Genomic DNA, 20,358 nt, shown 5'->3' with positions numbered 1-20,358 from the left:
CACTAGGGTTTCACAGTATGGACAGATACATCACATTTACATCACTGCACGCTAAGACTGTAATGTGCCTGTCAACAGATTACCAGCACATCAGTGAACTGAGACATGGTAAAAAAAATGATGTATTACTGAAGTATATAATGTTTAGGCTTTTGTAAACATGAATGCCACGATTCCTAGAAATACATCTGGTGTGTCTGAGACAAATGAATGAACAGCTGAGATTGAACAGCAGCTTATTTAGATAGGTCTGTGGTCTGTGTTCTGTGATATCAGTACTGCAGAGGTCAGTAAATCGATAACAGGCTTTAAGCGAAACACAGTGCAAGACCGGCAAATCAGACATGTTGTTATGGTTACAGTGTGCCATTTTTGGGTCATGTAATATCTTCCTGTGAGTTTCCGGAAGGTTTTTTGTTAGTACCAACTTCAACAATTCTTACTTTTGTCATTTCTGTACACACCATCATCCTATCAAACATTTATTTTTACACTGCAAAATTTTATGTTACAACAAATCTGAATTGAAACACAATTCTGTTTTTTTCTTTGCAGCTGGGGTGGTGTTTATAATTGTTGTTTTGGTGGGACACTGAGATGGTTGGTTATTTCCTGTCCAGATAAACGTGGACCCACGGGGGCTATGAAGGGGCTTCTGTTTGACTGTGAGACCTGTGACTTCACTGACTGGCATTTGTCTGGAGAACAAAAGAAACATTATGTAGAGAAAAAACCCTAACAAGAACAAAAGTGCCCTAAAAACATGTGAGCGTTTGACTCTGGGACAATCCCAGCCCCATTTAAAATATCAACTTCCTCTGATTGATCTTTCAGTTGTTTCTGAGGATTTGATTCATAAATACATTTTAGGTTTCCATTCTAGCACGTTCGGGCAGTATATGTTTGCTAATGTATGTATGTGTTTATTTAAGCTATGCGTAATAAGTGTTGGCAGTAGGCCAGTTAAAGGGCGTACAAACCACAGCCTGTAGAACAAGCGGAGATCAATTGAGCTATACTGCCATATAGCGGTCGTGAAGGTGTTTCCATATTGAATAACAAGAACGCCATAAAGACGGGCAGGGTCTACGGGTCAAAGAGAATAACAATACTAATACTACCACTACTACTACTACTACTACAACAACTACTATTACTACTACTACTACTACTAATAATAATAGTAATATACAAACGGGGGAAAACGCTAACAAGCTTGATTGTATGATCATGTTTTCCTCCTTTAAAATGGAAACTAAATAGAAGGAATCGACTTGGATGTTATGGCATAACCGTATCGTGGCATGACAAACAACTACAGGCCACTATCCGCCAGGCTCATTTCGACATACACCGAGGAGAGCCGACATTTGCCGAACATTACGTCATTTGTTTCGACACTCGTTTTGCTGTCTGAGAAGGCAAAGGAAAAGCAAGCAACAAGAAGGAACAGCAATGGCGACCCTGGATCGCCAACTACTAATCCTGGATACGTTCGTGCATGAATCGTGGTCTGTCTTTACCAACGCAGCGAAATTACAGTCCGTGAACAGTAAGTGTGCGTTGCCACTGTGTTTGTGAGGTTTTATGTACGTTTGCACTTGTTGTCGACAGTGTTTTTTAACTGAGATTGCGCTAACCGAGTGTTCTCCATGCATCTCTGAGCAGAAATAAATAACGTGCCGTCAGCGTGGAGGAATTTCAAAATAAAACGGCCAGTTCTGCAGATCGGGCAGCGTGACGCGTCCCAGTGGCCCTGCGCACTTTCCACGTCGCCGCGCGGTGAGCGGACAAGTTCAGCGCTTCCTCCGCGCGAGGCGGGCGCGCCGCCACTAGTTACAGGCGCGCGTGTTCGCGCCGCCACTAGTTACAGGCGCGCGTGTTCACGCTGTCCTGCTGCCCGCGTGAACACGCCGTTTAGTCACGAAATGTCACGGCACCACTCGGCGAAGCTCTGAAGTTCGCGTCCACGGTGCTTCCGTCCGGCGTGTGGTTGAATATCACGGGAAACAGCGCGGAACTCCGTGGAGAAGGCGAGTCTTCCCCGGAGTGGGCGTTTCTGCTCGTGTCGGTGCGTGTCGTTAGTCATGTACTCGTATAGTCATGTAATCCGTTAGTCTCGTATTCGATTAGTCATGTAAACCGTTAGTCTTGTGCTTAAGTAACGTAAGATTAATGGATTGAATTACTAACCGACTACATGACTAAATAGTCGATTAGTTGTGTAATCCGTTAGTCTTGTGGTCGTTAGTCATGTAGTCGATTAGTCGTGTAATCCGTTAGTCTTGTGGTCATTATTCAAGTAGTCGATTAGTCGTGCACATCTGCGTGCACACGTTCCCAAATCAAACTGTCACCTACTAGTTTTTATTAACTTAAAATAGAGGCCTAAATATTATTCGAGTTAAGTAAAAGCGAAGCCTGTGTGTGCTGTTGGCGCTGGTTTCTGTGACTGAAGTGTTGTAAGAGGTCGTGTGTCAACGCTCTCGCACGACATAAAACTTTAGTAATAAGTGAACTTGACTAAGTTGCCAGTATGTGCTCCTGTCGTGAAATAAGTTGTATCGTGATTCAAAACCTCAGAAGTTGCAGTGAACTTTACCGGAAAACAATAGGCACTGAGATATCGATGCGTGACTAATGTAATTATTTAATGTCTAAAATGTCGATGTGCTGTTGGTGTGCGGCGCCGATATGAACGGGCTGTGTTCGGGGTGTTGGTGAGGACATGTCTATTCACAGCCCCTGTGTGGTGTCGGATGGCAGCCTCGGTTTGTTGTCATTCACTGTCCAGCATCAGATGGGGAGAGACGGGCCGTGTGCGTCCACACGCTCATTCACGTGAGAATAAAGAGTGTTTTAGGAGCTGCGTCCGGGCACCGGGCCACGCGGGAAGCGCCACTCTGCGGTTATGTGCCTTGGCAGCAGCGGAGGAAATTACTGTCGTGCTTTCATAAGTACAGTCCTCTCTGTTTCTACTTAGGCGTAAATCAAGTGAGACAATCGACGACGGATTAGTTTCCCGCAGAGATTTGATTGGTTGATTTGTGTGACGGGGATCTGTGGTGGTTGTAGTCTGGCCGGCAGCATACACGGTGTGTGTGTGTGTGTGTGAGTTAGCTTCTCTTGCTTGTGCGGTTTTGCACGGTTTTGAACATCACCTAAAAACCTTGGCGGCCTGTTGGAGAAGCAGTCAAGTAGACCTGTCATGATTTTACTGTATCATCACACCTAAACCCAGGACAATTTATATTACGTTATTTACATCTGCTGATATACACAGCTGTGCTTATTAAATTGTGGTTATTTTAAGCATGAACACATTTACCTGTTATCTCCTGGTGTGATTGTGGTAGTGATAACAATGTTGACGTCATATAATGAGCTCTGAGCTTGCAGAACCATATCACACAAGCTCCTCGGAGCATGGAGTCCAGCCACTGCTCAGAGAAGTCCTGACTGCTGAAAGCGTGATGGTGTTTCCTAACTTGTGCTTGTCTCTGCTGCAGATGTGCAGGCGTGTGGCCAGGTCCCAGCTCCTCACCGCGTCTTCCTTCAGTCATGTAATGCGTGCAAGCAAGTCATCCAGCCTCAGGGTCACCTGGCGCTTTACGGTAAGGGGGTGGAGCCTAATGCACTATGTTAAAGGGGAGGAGCCTGGGATCGGTAGAGGGTGCTCCATCTGTGCGGAGTCTGTAGAACTGGTAGTGTAAACAGATTTGACCTGTTTTATCCTGATGCGGAACGGCTCGGGCTCTCTGAGGGGGTCACATGTGAACACTAGCAGTTTGTCTGCTCTGGCCAGTGTGCTGTGTGTGCCTAGCAAAGCACGGTCCTTACCCTCAGCTCCTTTACCAGTGCTGCCCAGCAGACGTCTGACTGGCTGTATGCTAACAGCGTCCGTAGCTGTGAAGATCGACACCTGGACCTGAAAGTCCTCCTGCAGCAGGGCTGGGCAGGCCTACCCACCAGCACCTGTAGGCTCTCACATTAGTCAGGTAGTAGCGTACCTGGTTGCACCTGTTTGATCAGGTGATCTCAGCTGATCTGTGGTATTAGGAGAGGCTCCTGAAAACCTGCAGTCATATTGACTCTTTGAGGATAATATTATTAAGGCTTCGGTAAAGGTGGGGTGGGCATGAGTGGTGTGGGGGAGGTGGGGTCTGGAAGGGGCGGGGCAAGGAGGCTGTGGGTTGGGTTAGGGAGTGGAATGGGCGGGGCAAGGAGGGTGTTGGGTTGTGTGGGTGGAGAAAGCAGTTCAGCTCTGCCCACTTTCGTTTCTGTTGCTGCATTCATGTACTGTAACTAGAGCCTGTTTTCTGCAGAGGGGCAGTTCAGGGTGTGTGTGTGTGTGTGTGTGTGTGTGTGTGTGTGTGTGTGTGTGTGTGTGTGTGTGTGTGTGTGTGTGTGTGTGTGTGTGTGTGTGTGTGTGTGTGTGTCTCCATCCCAATCTTGCCATTAAACTGAGTGCCCTGGGTCAGTGCACGGGGCTACCACACTCCTCACGGGGCTCAGACTTTCAGGAATGTCAGCACTACCCTTAACCCCAACCTTACTGCTTTCTGAAGTCACCCTTTGCATGAAATTGGATGAAGGTGAAGTTGAATGTTAATAGCACCCTTATTTTTTGGATCAAAGTGGGGTCACAGTACACACTTTGGGGGCTAAATACAGGGCCAGTGATAAGTGGCTCTCTCGGGTCTGTTTGGAAAACAGCGCCGCCCCGGTGGAGCACGTGGACTTTGCTCCCTGTACTGGCTGCAACTGCTGTTTAAACAACGGCAGAGGAAAGAGTGACTGCAGAATCCCCCCCACGTACTCGCTACAGATCCCCCGGGTGATGGTGCTTTGTATCCTGCTGTTGTGTATTTGGTGGTGATGGTGATTTGTATGTTGGTGATGGGTATGTGGTAGTGATGGTGGTGGTGTTGTGTATTTGGTGGTGATGGTGATTTGTATGTTGGTGATGGGCATGTGGTAGTGATGGTGGTGGTGTTGTGTATTTGGTGGTGATGGTGATTTGTATGTTGGTGATGGGTATGTGGTAGTGATGGTGGTGGTGTTGTGTATTTGGTGGTGATGGTGATTTGTATGTTGGTGATGGGTATGTGGTTGTGATGGTGGTGGTGTTGTGTATTTGGTGGTGATGGTGATTTGTATGTTGGTGATGGGTATGTGGTAGTGTTGGTGGTGGTGTTGTGTATTTGGTGGTGATGGTGGTGTTGTGTACTTGCAGGTCGCAGAACAATAGTGGTGCACAGAGTGTAGAGGACAGTCTCCACATCCCAGCGCCCTCTAAGTCATGCATAACAAAAACCGTAAGTACAACACACACACACACACAGACACACACAGACACACACACTTTAACACATTCTGTGTCTTTCTGAAATTATTTATATTTGCATACTGATTTGATCAGCTGAATGTTCTCTGAGAATTTTGTGTTAACGAATTTGAAAGTTTTATTGTAAATGTATTAACATTGTTTCAAAAATGAAAACTTTTAAGTTCAACTTCCAAAAGAGAAGTGATGGAATTAGTAGAGATTGGTAGAGTTACATTTGAGTGGCCGTATGCGTACAAACACACACAGAGAGGAGACGCAGTCCGCCCAGCTCTGCCCGAGCCCCTCTGAAGTCTAAGATGGCGGTGTGTCGCAGTGAGGCCGACCATGTGGCGTTCCGCGTGCCTCGTGACTACCCACACTCACGCTTCAGCAAAGCGCCTCTTGCTGTGTACCCGCCCAAAGGAGGCCGACCGAGAGCCTGGTGGGTGAACTGGCTGCCCCAAACCCCTACACCTACCCCAACACTACACCTACCCCTATCCCAACACTACACCTACCCCAACACTACACCTACCCCAACACTACACCTACCCCTACCCCAACACTATACCTACACCTACCCCAACACTACACCTACCCCAACACTACACCTACCCCAACACTACACCTACCCCAACACTACACCTACACCTACCCCAACACTACACCTACCCCAACACTACACCTACCCCAACACTACACCTACCCCTACCCCAACACTACACCTACCCCAACACTACACCTACCCCAACACTACACCTACACCTACCCCAACACTACACCTACCCCAACACTACACCTACCCCAACACTACACCTACCCCTACCCCAACACTACACCTACACCTACCCCAACACTACACCTACCCCAACACTACACCTACCCCTACCCCAACACTACACCTACACCTACCCCAACACTACACCTACGCTCAAACCTGGGACTGTGGACGATATACTGTTCCTGCACAGTAACCTAGGATAGATTTGTGAACCTATGCGATTTTATTTAGTTGTTATACTGGGATTTGTTCCCTCTCATTTTGCATTGTGTTATGGCACAGGTTGGCTACATAAATTTTCTTGCGTTTTACCAGTTGCTACTTTTACATAGGAATACTGTTCCTGCACAGCAACCTTAGATTTTATTTTGTGTTGTACTGACGTTTTTTCAGAGGCGCATTGAAAAATAAAGTGCTCTATAGGAATACTTTCGATTTGTGTAATTTGTCACGGGCACGGGTGGGTAACGGGTAGAATATTAACGGGTCCGGGCGGGTACGGATTTAATTTTGAAATAGCCACGGGTTCGCGGGTGGGTGGGTGCTGTACTCTGCGGATATGGATAGGTGCAGGTCTCAAAAAACGGACCCGTGCAGGACTCTGCCCTACATCTACACCTACCCCAACCCTACACCTTCCCCAATGCTACACCTACCCCACCCCAACCCTACACCTACACCTACTCCAACCCTATAAATACCCATAACCCTATACCTACCCCAATCCTACACCTACCTCTACCCTACACCTACACCTACCCCAAACTTAATCCTACCCATAACCCCAACCCTAATCCTACCCCCAATCCTACCCATACTCCTGCCCCTGCCTGGGCTGGGTCATCTGTTCTGTGACCTCCTGCTAAGAGAGTTAAAATAAGGTGGATAATGATGAGCTCAAGGTCATTAATAATTAATTACTAACCTTACTGAGCCTCTTTGAGAGATTTAGTTTGACTGCAGTAGAAATTACTGGCTTTATCCCTGTCTGTCACACTCACCCACTTAATCATTTTTTCTCTCTCTTTCTGTCTATCTGACTGTCTCTCCCTCTCTCTCTCTTCTGCATTTATCTCTACAGTGTGTCCTTACCAGTGGTGAGTCTGGAGAAGATGCCTTGTTTCAGCCAGTCAGAGGGGGCGCATGTCAAAGTCACCTCTTCCTCTTCCACGCTTGGCTCCTCTTCTTCCTCCTTAGTGTCTTCCTCCTCGTCCTCTCTTAAGTCCACCGTTGTGCCACCAGCATCCCACAAGAATCAAGAACAGCTCCTGAACGGCCGTGGTCCCATAACCCCCCACTCGGTCACTCCCCCAGTGTTGAATGATAGACGGCCCAGCCCCTCACGCTCTCCACTGGACAAATGGCCCGCCCCCTCTCCCTCCTCACAGGATAGAAGACTTGCTTCCTCTCCTTCAGCATCTTTATTGGACAGAAGACCCGCAGCCTCTGCTTCTCCATCCTTATTGGACAGAAGACCCGCAGCCTCTGCTTCTCCATCCTTATTGGACAGGAGACCCGCAGCCTCTGCTTCTCCATCCTTATTGGACAGGAGACCTTGTCCTCCTCCCTCCTCTCCAGACAGGAAGCATCCAAATGAAGCTAAAGTCAGCAAGCACAGAAGAGTGTCAGGTGAGGGGGCGGGGTCATACGGGCGGGGTCAGGTGAGTGGGTGGGGTCATACGGGTGGGGTCAAGTGAGGGGGCGGGGTCGTACTGGCGGGGTTGTACTGCATTATTTTCTTGGTATTTTTGGTAACTCTGACCCTGTTATTTTACTGTTAACTCTTCAAACGTCTTAGGCTTAATAACCACTCAGAACAAACACCGTGCACATATAGAACAGTTGTGCCACATTTACAACAGCAAAAACAAAACATAATATTACATAAGGAGAACTATAAAATAAATACAAAAGTAATATTATATAAGGAGAATTGTACAACAAATACAAAAGTAACTGGACTCCAGATGGTTCAAAGATGCTATGTAAACATGTCATTTTTTATTATGAGTTCACAAAAATAAACATTTAAGAAAAGAGAAGATAATAATAAACCAAAAAAGTGATCAACAGGATAATGACATAACTAAGAACCTATCCGCTACCTGTTGCTAGGCAGATTTTACTTGACCTTGCAACCGCACTGGTGGTTCTTGCAGTGCCTCTGCAATTGATCAAAATCGTGAGTTATTTTGAAACAGATCTGTAGTTGCAGTTCTGCAAGTCGTGACACTCCCAACTGTAAACGCAGAATTTTTATTTTTGTGTGTGTGTATTAACTGGATAGAAAATAACATTTTGAAACACTTTATGAATAAAGTTAAACAAATAAATAAATAACATTCCCAGTTAGGAGTTGAACTAATCCAGACTGCTCATCAGTGTGTGTGCAGAGGCTCACTGCTGTGGACGTGACTACACGACGCTGCTGGGGGAATTGAGAAAGGTTCTGTAATGTAGGTCTATTAGCAAAATGACAGGGAACCTGACCAATAAAATGAGATGTTCACTGAGGGGGCGGGCCTATTGCCTGGCCCTGCTGAGCCTTGTGTAGAAGAGGCTGCAGCGTTCTTACTGAAACGCCATGTTGATGCTGCCAACTAACATGGAGTGGTGAGACATAGAGTAGTGACTAACCCTAACCCAAGGGAGACACACGTTGTGGTACCTCACTGGAAAACCAATAGCTCATTAAGTCTGTGAGGTGTGAGGTGTGAGGTGTGTGTGTGTGTGTGTGTGTGTGTGTGTGTGTGTGTGTGTGTGTGCGTGTGTGCGTGTGTGTGCGTGTGTGTGTGTGTGTGTGTGTGTGTGTGTGTGTGTGTGAGAAATAAGCTGTAGTTTCTGTCTGGTGAAGTAGTTTCTGTATGGATGAAGTGGATGTAATCCCCTAACTTCACAGGTATTGAGTGGATATAATTCCATAATTTCACAGGGATTGAGTGGATATAATCCCCTAACTTCACAGGCATTGAGTGGATATAATCCCATAGCTTCACTGGGATTGAGTGGATATAATCCCCCAACTTCACTGGGTTTGAGTGGATATAATCCCCCAACTTCACTGGGTTTGAGTGGATATAATCCCCTAACTTCACTGGGATTGAGTGGATATAATCCCCTAACTTCACTGGGATTGAGTGGATATAATCCCCTAACTTCACTGGGATTGAGTGGATATAATCCCCTAACTTCACAGGGATTGAGTGGATATAAGCCCATAACTTCACTGGGATTTTTCAGAAAATCATAATTTGTAACTTTTTTGTACCGTTAAGACTCGACAAACTATTATTCCATACAATTTATTTATCAGATGAAGTCAGTGTTTGAAAAAAGGATTATCTGACAATTTTCAAAAATACATTATAGTACCTGGTGAAGATTTGAAAAGTCATTGTTGAAACACTTCAGGAACTGATCAAGCCATTTTTGTAGATAAAGTTGGTTTTTTAAAAATGGATTAACAGTTACTAAATGTGTCTTCAGGAAGAATCTATGATCCAAATAAACACTGTGGAGTCCTGGACCCGGAGACCAAACGCCCCTGTACCAGGTCCCTCACCTGTAAGGTGTGTTTCATGTCGCATTACCAGGAACAAGGTTGTGTGTTGTATATGTTCTGGATTCTTGCTCTTCAGTTATATATAGGAGCCAGTAGATTCTTTCCTAGCTGAGGATGATGTCCTGTGTGCAGACCCACTCTCTGACCCATCGCCGCGCCGTCCCAGGGAGGAGGAAGGAGTTTGATATTCTCTTGGCGGAACACAAGGGGCGGGCTAAGGAGAAGGAGACGGGGCAAAAGAAAGAAGCAGTGAACAGCCAATCGACTCGGTCATCCCAGTCACTCAACACCTCATCCAGCCTACTGTCAAGCTGTCAGAATGGCAAGACCACTCCCCCTCTTAAACTACGGCTGGCCAGTGCGCACACACACAGGTATGGAACAACTGAAACAGCCTTTTCTGAATATAGTTCAGTATCTTATTAAGGACCCACTTCTACAGTGTTGATATTATAGGCAGCAAGTGTCTGTAGATATTACACATCAACTCCTCCCTCCTGTCTCTTCTTCTTTCCTTCTGCTCATGACTTCTCATTGGTCTGTGTGTACAGAGGGTGTGGCAGTGGCGGGGCAGAGGTTCTGAGCTCTGCCCCCACATCTGTCCCAGAACTCACCCCCAGCTGCAGCAGCTTTGGTGTGGATGCCCGTATATCCAGCGATGATGGAGAATCTGAGCTTGCGGATGAGATGGAGAAACCATGGTGCCATTACTCTCTACACCATCCACGGCCCCTCAGTGTAAGAACGACATCATGGCCTCCGTGTGAGAGCCTCCTCCCTGAGATCATGGCGGATCAACGCTTGTATCTTCATACAGTTTGATGTAGTTTGACTGGTTTATAGAAACCTTTATAGCAGTTTCTATAAAATTGAAGGGGTCCAACTGCCTCCCTCTCTCTCCCCACCTTTGCTCTTCTCTCCTCTAACACACTTGTGCTTGCGTTTCTTCTTTGCCGCCCTCTGCTGGTCAGTGGTGTGCATTCAGCAGCCGTATAATGGGCCGGAACCACTACGTGTTTGACAGACGCTGGGACAGAGTGAGGATTGCACTACACTGCATGGTGGAGAAACACGTCAGCTCTCAGATGTGGAGGTGAGTGTGTGTGTGTGTGTGTGTGTGTGTGTGTGTGTGTGCTGTAGTAAGAGATGTAGAGATATTCAAAACTGTAGCAAAGTACACAAGGGTTCCAGAGAAACAGGACGTTAGACACAGAGGTCCCTCGTCAGCTGTGCAAGCAGAGTGCTACTAATTTGAAAGAGGAGGAAGCAGTTTAAATATGAAAAAGGAAATGTTGAAATCATCACATTCATTCCACAGGGTTTTAAAGTCACAAGAATGTACATCAGTTATTTTTCTTTGACTTTCCTAATTTCATTGCAAACAAATATGTCATTAATGAAGTGTTCATCAGTATTGAAATGATTTGCCACTGGAAATGAGAAATCCTTTATCCTGAAGGTCTAAAGGACTTCAACAACATGAAGAGCAGACCTTCTCTTGCTGTGCCCAGAAGCTGATTACATCAAGCTGATTACAGATTATACAGTAGAAACTCCCACTGCGTTGCGGGAGGAGTGAGGGTTGATCCTTCTGTCCCTGTCATTTTAGTGTTAATACATGTGGCACATCTCAGCTGGTGTCAGGCTGCAGAAACACAATAAATTTCCAAACGGTCATTTGTCTCCTTCTAACAATCATGTCTTTGATGTGTTTGTCTTGTCTGTAGGAGATTAGTGGAGGATACTTAAGAGATGTGGCCTCTCAATCAATCAATCAAAGTTTATTTGTATAGCGCTTTTAACAACTCAAGTTGTCGCAAAGCAGCTTTACAGGGTTTACAAGGTTAACAATACTATGGGTCCAGAACCCTAATGAGCAAGCCAAAGGCGTCGGTGGCGAGGAAAAACTCCCTATGATGGTGATCATCATAATATTAGCCACTGTATAATATTAGCCACTATTTTGTTTGTAGGATGAGTAGTCGGGACCAAAGGGATTGTTGTTTTAACAGCACGGTTTATAGATCAGTGCGCCCACTCTGAACAGGTAAAACATGACCAAAGACATCATGTGTTTTCTCTGGGAAACTACATATGAACATTCACGTTACAGACACATCTTATTTCTCACTACAAAAGCTCTTATGTCTTATGTAGTCTTGTGTAATGGTCTTATGTAGTCTCATGTAGTCTTGTGAATGCAGGAATTGGAATGTGAAGAATTGTATTACAGATGGGAATGAGAGCCAGAGTTTAAAATAGATAGCTGTACTTAAACAAGCAAACTTCACTGAAACATCCAAAAGGTTGATGGTCAGGCCTGGATGTGCGTGTTCTAGAGCTGGACACAGCATTTGTCCCTGTAAACATACTCTATGTACTTCCCTACAATTTTGAATCTCTCGCTCACTCTCTCTATCTATCTCCATCTATCTATCTCTCTTGTGTGTGTCTGTGTAATGTATGTGCAAATCTCTAATGCAGGAGTGGCCAACCCGCGGCTTGCGAGCCGCATGCGGCTCTTTGCCTGGTTTCATGCGGCTCCCCAGCCGGTCCGCGGGCTCACCTGCACAAACGGGGCGACACACTGCTACATTTTCGTGGTGCGCGGTTTGTTTACAAGCCTATAGCGAGCCGCTAATACTTTTAAAACCAGCGTAGTGGAAAACACGCATTTGACTGTCTTCACAGCTAATAATTTACACTCGCCACCCCCCCCCGCTCAACAAATTACACTTGTCCATGTATGATGTGGCTCTTTGCCGTAACACAGTAAGAAAAGTGGCTCTTGGTCTATGACGGGTTTGGCCACCCCTGCTCTAATGTATAATGTGTGTGTAATGAGCGTGAAAATCTCATGTATATATGTATTGTGTGTGTGTGTGTGTGTGTGTGTGTGTGTGTGTGTGTGTGTGTGTGTGTGTACAGGCCAAACGTTTGGACACACCTTCTCATTCAATGCATTTTCTTTATTTTCATGACTATTTACATTGTAGATTCACTGAAGGCATCAAAACTATGAATGAACACGTGACATTACTTAACAAAAAAAGGTGCAATAACTGAAAACATGTTTTATATTATAGTTTCTTCAAAATAGCCACCCTTTGCTCTGATTACTGCTTTGCACACTCTTCTTCTCAACGAGCTTCAAGAGGTAGTCACCTGAAATGGGTTTCAGGTTTGCCTTATCAGAGTTAATTAGTGGAAGCTCATTGAGGGAATTCCAGTAATCACCTAGGGGTTCAGGACCTAGGGGTTCAGGACCTAGGGGTTCAGGACTGGGTGTGGTTGTTGCCCTCAGCCTTGGACACAGTGTGTATCTGAGTGTGTTTGTGAGAGTGTGTATATGAGGTTGTGGGTGTGTAAGTGCCCTTTTGCTCTGCAATATGCCACCAAACTTCCTGCCACAGCCTGATGATGTCATATCCTGTGTTTGGTAGGAAAGTTCCCCTGGCGGTAGAGAGTGTCGTGAGTGTGTCCCACAGCCTGTCGGAGCTGTCTGCTCTCACGCCATCCCCAGGAGTCCCCGCCCCAGGACACGCCTCCAGCCTTGACGGAGTCTCCATGGTTTCCTACTCCAGCCCTTTCTCCCATAATGGAGCTGGGGTTTTCTGCGTGCGGGACCCAGTCCACACCCCCAAACTGCACCAGACTAAACCGGGAAAGCCAGCGAGAGCCCTGGGGGAAGGGGTGGGGGTCAAAAAGCACAAGCCGCCTCCCACCACAGAAGCCGGCACCTACCGAAAGAATGGGAACGCTTGCCACCCGCAGCCAGGCTCCGCCCACATCAGCAAAGGCCCAGTAACGCTGAGCGGCAGGTGGAAGCCACGGGCAGGCGGCCAGTGCACCCATGACCCTGAGCGGAGCGCCAGTGTGGGGCAGCCCCTGCCCCAGCCAATCACGGCCGACCACGGCGGCCTCTCCTCCCCCTGTGCCCCGCCCTGCGGCTCCACCGAGACCCGCAAGCGCAGGACGGCCAACTCCACCGTCGCAGGAGACAGGCCAGGCAAGGTCACCAAAACGGTGCTCGATGGAATCTTCCGGAAAAGCAGTGCTGGGCTGCTGTCCTCAGTTGCTGACGTTTCCCACAGCGCCCTCCCCTGGTGAGATTTAGCTCTACTGTGAAAGCCAGTCTCAATCCTACAGTAATTCGTACCGAATGAACTAAAATCTAAAAAGCGAGTCTAAAATCTCGCTTTAAAACTTGCCGCGCCCTGTTCACACACACACACACACACACACACACACACACACACACACACACACAAATACAGATGTTCTGTGTGATTCCAGCCCATCACACTCCCCACTTCTCCAGTGTGTGTGTGTGGATCGTAGTGAAGTCCATCATGGGCTGTGTGTGTGTGTGTGTGTGTGTGTGTGTGTGTGTGTGTGTCCTGTCATTTGCCTGTGGGAACAGAGGATTGGCCTCCCCTCTGTCAGTCTGTCTGTCTGTTCCGTTGTTTGTCTGTCCGTGAGGGTTCCACAGGTAATCCCTGCTTCTGCACCGCCTCTGTATAAAGCTCCTCCTACTGAAGGAATTTGGCGAATAGGATGTGCGACTTCTGTTCAAAATGGCTTCCGCTTTGGTGCCCCATCACACGGTGTCCCGTGCACCTGCAGAGTCTTTGGGTGCCGTGAGCTTCCTGGGACGACTGCCGTTTCAACGCCGTGGCCGAGGTGCATGTGAACGGGTCCGTGTGCAGCAGCCATGAGTGCAGACTTTCAAGCACACTCTACTAAAGTGCCCCGAAGTGTTCCAGCCCACGCGACCGGACTGGACCGGACTGGACCGGACCGGCGCAGGCAGCTAAGGGGAAAACCAGCAGACAGACAAAGCAAACCTTTCAACAAGGAAATATTTTATAGATGCATTTTGGCAAGCTGTATTTTTCTAAAGAGAATGAATTCAGGTTTTTGAGTATTTTTTTTGTTGTTGCAAGTGTTTTTGAGGAATTCAGTATCAAGACTTTGTTCCTGAGGAATCCAAGTATCTGAGTTGTAAAGCGACATAGCATAGTGTTGAATTTTGTATAATAATTTATCATTCTTTATTCATTTTCTAACTGACATGAGTAGGGTTCAAGGTTTTCAGTGAAATTATATTTGTATGTCCTTATGAAAGTTTAAGTATTATTATAGAGAGTGTATTGTTGGAGAATGAGTGCATTTCTTTTCTTGTATTTATTGTTAGTATCTCTCAGAGCTAATGGTTAGTATCTCTAATGGAATCGAAAGGTTTCTTACCTGGTCATATTCAGAAGTTCACATCATTTGTAGTGAAGGTCTCAGTATTTCTTTATTTCATCATCCCCAGAGGTGTCAATTCCAGGTTCAGAAAGTAAAAGTCCTCACCAGGATTTTGCTCAAGCTTGCTAGATTTTCTAATTAGTGCAATCCAGGTAAAATTAGTGGAATCAACACAATCCAGGAAGCCTGAGCAAAATCCAGGTGAACTTTCTGAACCTGGAATTGACACCTCTGATCTCTGATCCCAAACCCTCCCAGTCAATTAGTCGCAGAGAAACCTGTGGCCTTTCCAGCAGCAGAACACCAGGCTCTGCAGGAGAAGGTCCAGTGGAAAGAGCACAACAGTGTGAGGCTCAAGGAGGCAGCCATTCCAGCAGTGGGCTCAGAGTTGGCCGTGCTGACCCATATATGGGGGGTGTGGCCAAGCTGACCTGTATGTAAGGGGCGTGGCCGGGCTGACCTGTACCTGAGGGGCGTGGCTGGGCTGACCCATACGCGAGGTGTGCACTGATGATTCATGACGAGTTCTCTCACTGGTCAGGTTGAATAGGATTTTGACATATCTGTCACTTTGTCTTCATCATAATATGCCTGTTTGATGCATAATCCCTGCAGAACAGCACGGTTCCATTTTTTATTTTTTTTTATTTTTTTTACTGATTGTAGCTTTATAAACCAGAATTTATTCAGGGTTGATGATGTTGATTCTGCATCACTAAGAAAAGGAAGCTCCTACCGTTAGAATCTCCCTCCAGAGCAGAATGTTGGACCATGTTACCAGTCCTGATGTCTGTTGTCTGAATCATTGACATAAAATATGTCACTTCTGAGATTATGCCTCCTCCTTCAGTGGACACTTGGAGATCTTTTCAAAGATCTTTAATCAAGCTCTTTGTGATTCATCTCCTGGAGACAGAAGTCCTCTAATTAAACAACCCTTTTTTGCACTTTTGATCCTTCAACAGGAATTTAATGTTTCTATTTATAAGAGTATTGAACATATGATGAGAATCAAAGATTTGTGCAGCTTTCTCACCAGAGGTCTGTGCTGTGTAAAGGCGTAATCTAAGGGGACCATACGTCCTCTTTTTCCTGGATATGTCCTCTTTTTTGGACCTAAAAAATGTGTTCGACCAGGATTCCTAAAATGCCTAAACTGTCCAGGACTTTTCCACAGTCTCCCCTGTGCAGCTGGTCTGGTGTTGCTTTGACCACTCACATACAGTGAGTCCAAGAAGTATTTGATCCCTTGCTGATTTTCTTCATTGGCCCACTAATAAAGACATGATCATTCTATACTTTTAATGGTAGATGTATTCGTACATGGAGAGACAGAATATTAAAAAGAAAATCCAGAAAATAAATCTAAGGAATATATATTAATTGATTTGTATTTCATGGAGTGAAATAAGTATTTGATCCCTTAGTATTCATTAGCAGTTCTGGCTTTTACAGACCAGTTAGACACTCCCAATCAACTTGTTACCTGACCTGAAGCCACCTGTTCTCACTAATCACTTGTGTGAAAAACACCTGTCCACAGAATCAGACAGATCACACAGATTTCAAGTGTCCAACATGGGTAAAACCAAAGAGCTGTCACAGGACCTCAGAGTCAGAATTGTTGACCTTCACAAAGCTGGACTGGGCTACAAAAAGATTAGTAAGGTGTTGGATGTGAAAGTAACAACTATTGGTGCAATTATCAGAAAGTTTAAAGAGTATAACATGACAATCAACAGACCTCGGCCCGGTGCTCCAAAGAAGATTTCGCCTCGTGGGGTGGCAATGATGCTGAGAACGGTCAGAAATCGTCCTGCAACCACTCGGCAGGAGTTAGCAAATGACCTGAAGGCAGCTGGGACCACAGTTTGCAATGAAACAATTGGCAACACTTTGCGCAACAATGGATTCACATCCTGCAGTGCCCGAAAGGTACCCCTGCTGAAGAGAGCACATGTGGAGGCGCGCCTCAAGTATGCCAATGATCATTTGAAAGATGAACCAAGTTATTGGGAGAAGGTTTTGTGGTCAGACGAGACCAAAATTGAACTTTTTGGCCTCAACTCCACCCGCCATGTGTGGAGGAAGAAAAATGCTGCCTATGACCCCAAGAACACTGTGCCCACCGTCAAGCATGGAGGTGGAAGCATAATGTTTTGGGGGTGTTTCTCTGCTAAGGGTACAGGGCTACTACATCGCATCACTGGGAAGATGGATGGAGCCATGTACCGCACAATCCTGAGGGACAACCTCCTCCCCTCTGCCAGGGATCTGAAAATGGGCCGTGGTTGGGTCTTCCAACATGATAACGACCCTAAACATACAGCAAAGGCAACAAAGGATTGGCTCAAGAAACATCACATTAAGGTCATGGAGTGGCCCAGCCAGTCGCCAGACCTCAATCCGATCGAAAATCTATGGAGGGAGCTGAAGGTCAGAGTTGCCAAGCGACAGCCCACCAACCTTCATGATTTAGAGAGGATCTGCAAAGAAGAGTGGGCCAAAATTCCCCCTGGTGTGTGTGCTAAACTTGTGGTTAACTACAACAAACGTCTCACCGCTGTGCTTGCAAACAAAGGCTTTGCCACTAAGTATTGAGTGTGTTTGGCAAGAGGGATCAAATACTTATTTTCCTCATTGAAATACAAATTAATTAAAATATATTCTTTAAAATTATATTCTGGATTTTTGTCTTGATATTCTGTCTCTCCATGTAAGAATACATCTACCATTAAAAGTATAGAATGATCATGTCTTTATTAGTGGGCCAACGAAGAAAATCAGCAAGGGATCAAATACTTTGTGGACTCACTGTACCACAAATGATCATGTATACACCACGCACAGCCATCAACGTGTGTGTGTGTGTGTAGCTGCTTCACAGAAGCACATGGCCAGAAAGAATCCATGAAGTTCACCTTCTGTTTGATCTTTAGTATGATGCCTTATTTCACCCCACCCCTGACTGTTTGGACATGTAAGTCTAATAAAAACCAATGAAGAAAATCTAACACAATTAAAGATGTGAAGCCCCAGAGGTGTGGAAACTGTATTGGCCCCAGAGTCCCAGATGTAGGTCGCACATCTGCCTGGTACATGGTATTTTCTAAAACAGATTTGATGTTGGGGAAACTGCACTTGGTCCACTAAAACTACTGAAAAGTGCCCAGTTCTGCATTTTCATGGCAGCTGGTTTTTCATTCATACTTTATAGATTTTGTAAAATGACTTTTATTTGTAAGGAAAAGCTGAAGAGGGTGAGGTTACCTGGCCAAACAGGTTCTGAAGACCTGGTCCCAGAGTGATAGAAATGGCTGACCAGTCAGCTGTGGCCTTGAACATGCTCAACATCCTTGAGGAAGCTGACCGTCAGAATGAAGGCATCTGGGAATTGTGGTTCATTAGCTTTTATTTTTCTTTTTCCGTTGCATGAAGAGTTTATATGTATATGACCAAAATTTTCTCAGCATTGAAGTACCTAAAGGATGACCCTCAGGGTTATTCCTCCTACTAGATGTAGGGTCACCCAACATTTCATGAGTTCAAGAAGCAGCTGTGTCCCAGTGAGCATGGGATGAGAATGTGCTGTAGAGATCTTATTTTGTTGTTCATTTGTTTGGGCAAGCGAATGTATGGTGCCACATACCAACACAGTTTTCCCAGTTTCTGTGGAAGGTGTTCAGGTGTAGACCAGGAGAGTAGTGATGTGGGAGGTGTTCAGGTGTAGACCAGGACAGTAGTGATGTGGGAGGTGTTCAGGTGTAGACCAGGACAGTAGTGATGTGGGAGGTGTTCAGGTATAGACCAGGACAGTAGTGACGTGGGAGGTGTTCAGGTGTAGACCAGGACAGTAGTGATGTGGGAGGTGTTCAGGTGTAGACCAGGACAGTAGTGACGTGGGAGGTGTTCAGGTGTAGACCAGGACAGTAGTGATGTGGGAGGTGTTCAGGTATAGACCAGGGCAGTAGTGATGAGGGACTTGTGGGTCTGAGTACTCCCAGCAGAGCCTCTGTGTTGTACCTACTCCCTTGATTCCCCTCCTCTTGAGGCGCCTGTGGTGTAGCAGTGGGTGGAGAAGGTGGTGGGGTGTCTGTGTGCTTTACAGGCATCTATGAATCACTGCCCATCAACAGAAACAAAATGGCCTTTAAAAATGGATTTTGGTCTCCAGGAAATTTCTGACATGAGAAAAACTTTCACTAAGAATGTACATCATTTGATGCTTTCAGTGGTCAAACTAAATGTTAGTGGTTGGTTTACTGGGTCCTCCAGTGGCTGTAGAGTCCTGAGCTTGAACCTGCGGGAGCTCAGTGCTGTTCTGCCCCCAGCATCTTTGTTTTTGCCTTCGTACCCTGTCAGGAAGTATTTGTTGCTTATTTAATACGAGGTTTGGGTTTCTGAAGCTCTGAAGCCAGGGGTGTTTTCTAATGAATTTTTAATGTCATTAATCTCAACTTAATTGTTATGACTCAGACAGCAATACAAAAATTGTTCTGCTTTATGTAATACGTGTGTAATATGTGTCTTGGAAAGAAGACCGCAGTCATGTGTGTGGCACAACATGGCTCTAAACCGCAACTCTGAACATTGCTCTGGTTTCAGTCTTTACTCTGGTACGATTCAGTCCTAAACCAGTACTGATATTCAGAGAGTGAAACACGTCTCAGCCTGGATGCCATCTGAGAGTTAGACGGTAGAGTCTGAACGGTGCCTGATCTTAAGATAATCTCCGTGTTCTTGGAAAGCTCGGTCCTCACCTGTCAAACTAATGCAGATGTGTGTGACACGTGTGTGTACGACTGCTTTGCTGAGTTTTGTGAACGTGTTGAAAAAAGGTCCAGTGGCTTTGATTTGAGCATTTGGAGTTCTGAGGGGGGATTCACTTTGTCTACAACCCACAACTGAACCTGATAAAAGTTAAAAGCTTCAAGTGAGGATAGTCTGAAGTCTACAGTTAGCAAGGCCTTATATTTTTATACTCCAAAACACCCCCCCCCCCCCCATCACACACACACACACACACAGGTGTTCATATAAACACTGATACCTGAATTTGTGCGAGCTCTCCTTTGTTCTTCTTCCTTCCTTGTCCTGTAGGCCTGCGCATTAATAGATGTGTTTTTTCAGGTTTGACTGTTTTTGAATTTCAACTGTTACATAAATTCATTTTTACCTGCTTCCGTGTTCTTGGTTTGACTTTTGTTTATCTAAAAGCATCAAGTGTCTAAAAGCTCAAATCTAAATGTAAGTAAAGGTGTAGTGTAGCCGCTGTGTCTCTGATGGCCATGTCCTGTATGAAGGGCTTGTTAAACGTGGATGACGCAGACCAGTTTTTTGCCATCAATCCTGCTTAATGAGTAGCCCAATTATAAACTAGCCTAACAGTAATTATAATTATTTTGTATGACATTTTGATTATTGCAGTTAATC

The 20,358-nt window shown here is 45.8% G+C and overlaps 1 protein-coding gene across 4 annotated transcripts; it reads left to right on the top strand.

Annotated features, from left to right (window-relative positions):
• The first annotated feature begins 1,079 nt into the window (after positions 1-1,079).
• atxn7l1 (ataxin 7-like 1) lies at positions 1,080-20,105 on the top strand. Of its 4 annotated transcripts, XM_077005540.1 has the most exons (11): positions 1,080-1,552; positions 3,510-3,614; positions 5,237-5,318; positions 5,597-5,771; positions 7,192-7,739; positions 9,597-9,679; positions 9,805-10,046; positions 10,224-10,410; positions 10,644-10,765; positions 13,116-13,778; positions 14,096-20,105. In XM_077005540.1, coding segments are annotated over exons 3-11 (2,037 nt in total). In that variant the 5' UTR covers positions 1,080-1,552; positions 3,510-3,614; positions 5,237-5,302; the 3' UTR covers positions 14,097-20,105. The 4 variants fall into 4 exon arrangements, with proteins under 4 accessions (XP_076861655.1, XP_076861652.1, XP_076861653.1 ...); XM_077005537.1 differs by having other exon boundaries at positions 13,116-20,105; XM_077005538.1 differs by lacking the exon at positions 1,080-1,552 and adding an exon at positions 1,892-2,033 and having other exon boundaries at positions 13,116-20,105.
• The last annotated feature ends 253 nt before the right edge of the window (positions 20,106-20,358 follow it).

This window comes from Brachyhypopomus gauderio, chromosome 5 (assembly GCF_052324685.1).
Source record: "Brachyhypopomus gauderio isolate BG-103 chromosome 5, BGAUD_0.2, whole genome shotgun sequence".
Taxonomy (NCBI): Eukaryota; Metazoa; Chordata; class Actinopteri; order Gymnotiformes; family Hypopomidae; genus Brachyhypopomus; species Brachyhypopomus gauderio.
Note: the sequence above shows the minus strand (reverse complement) of the source record. Positions and strands in the feature narration are given on the sequence as shown.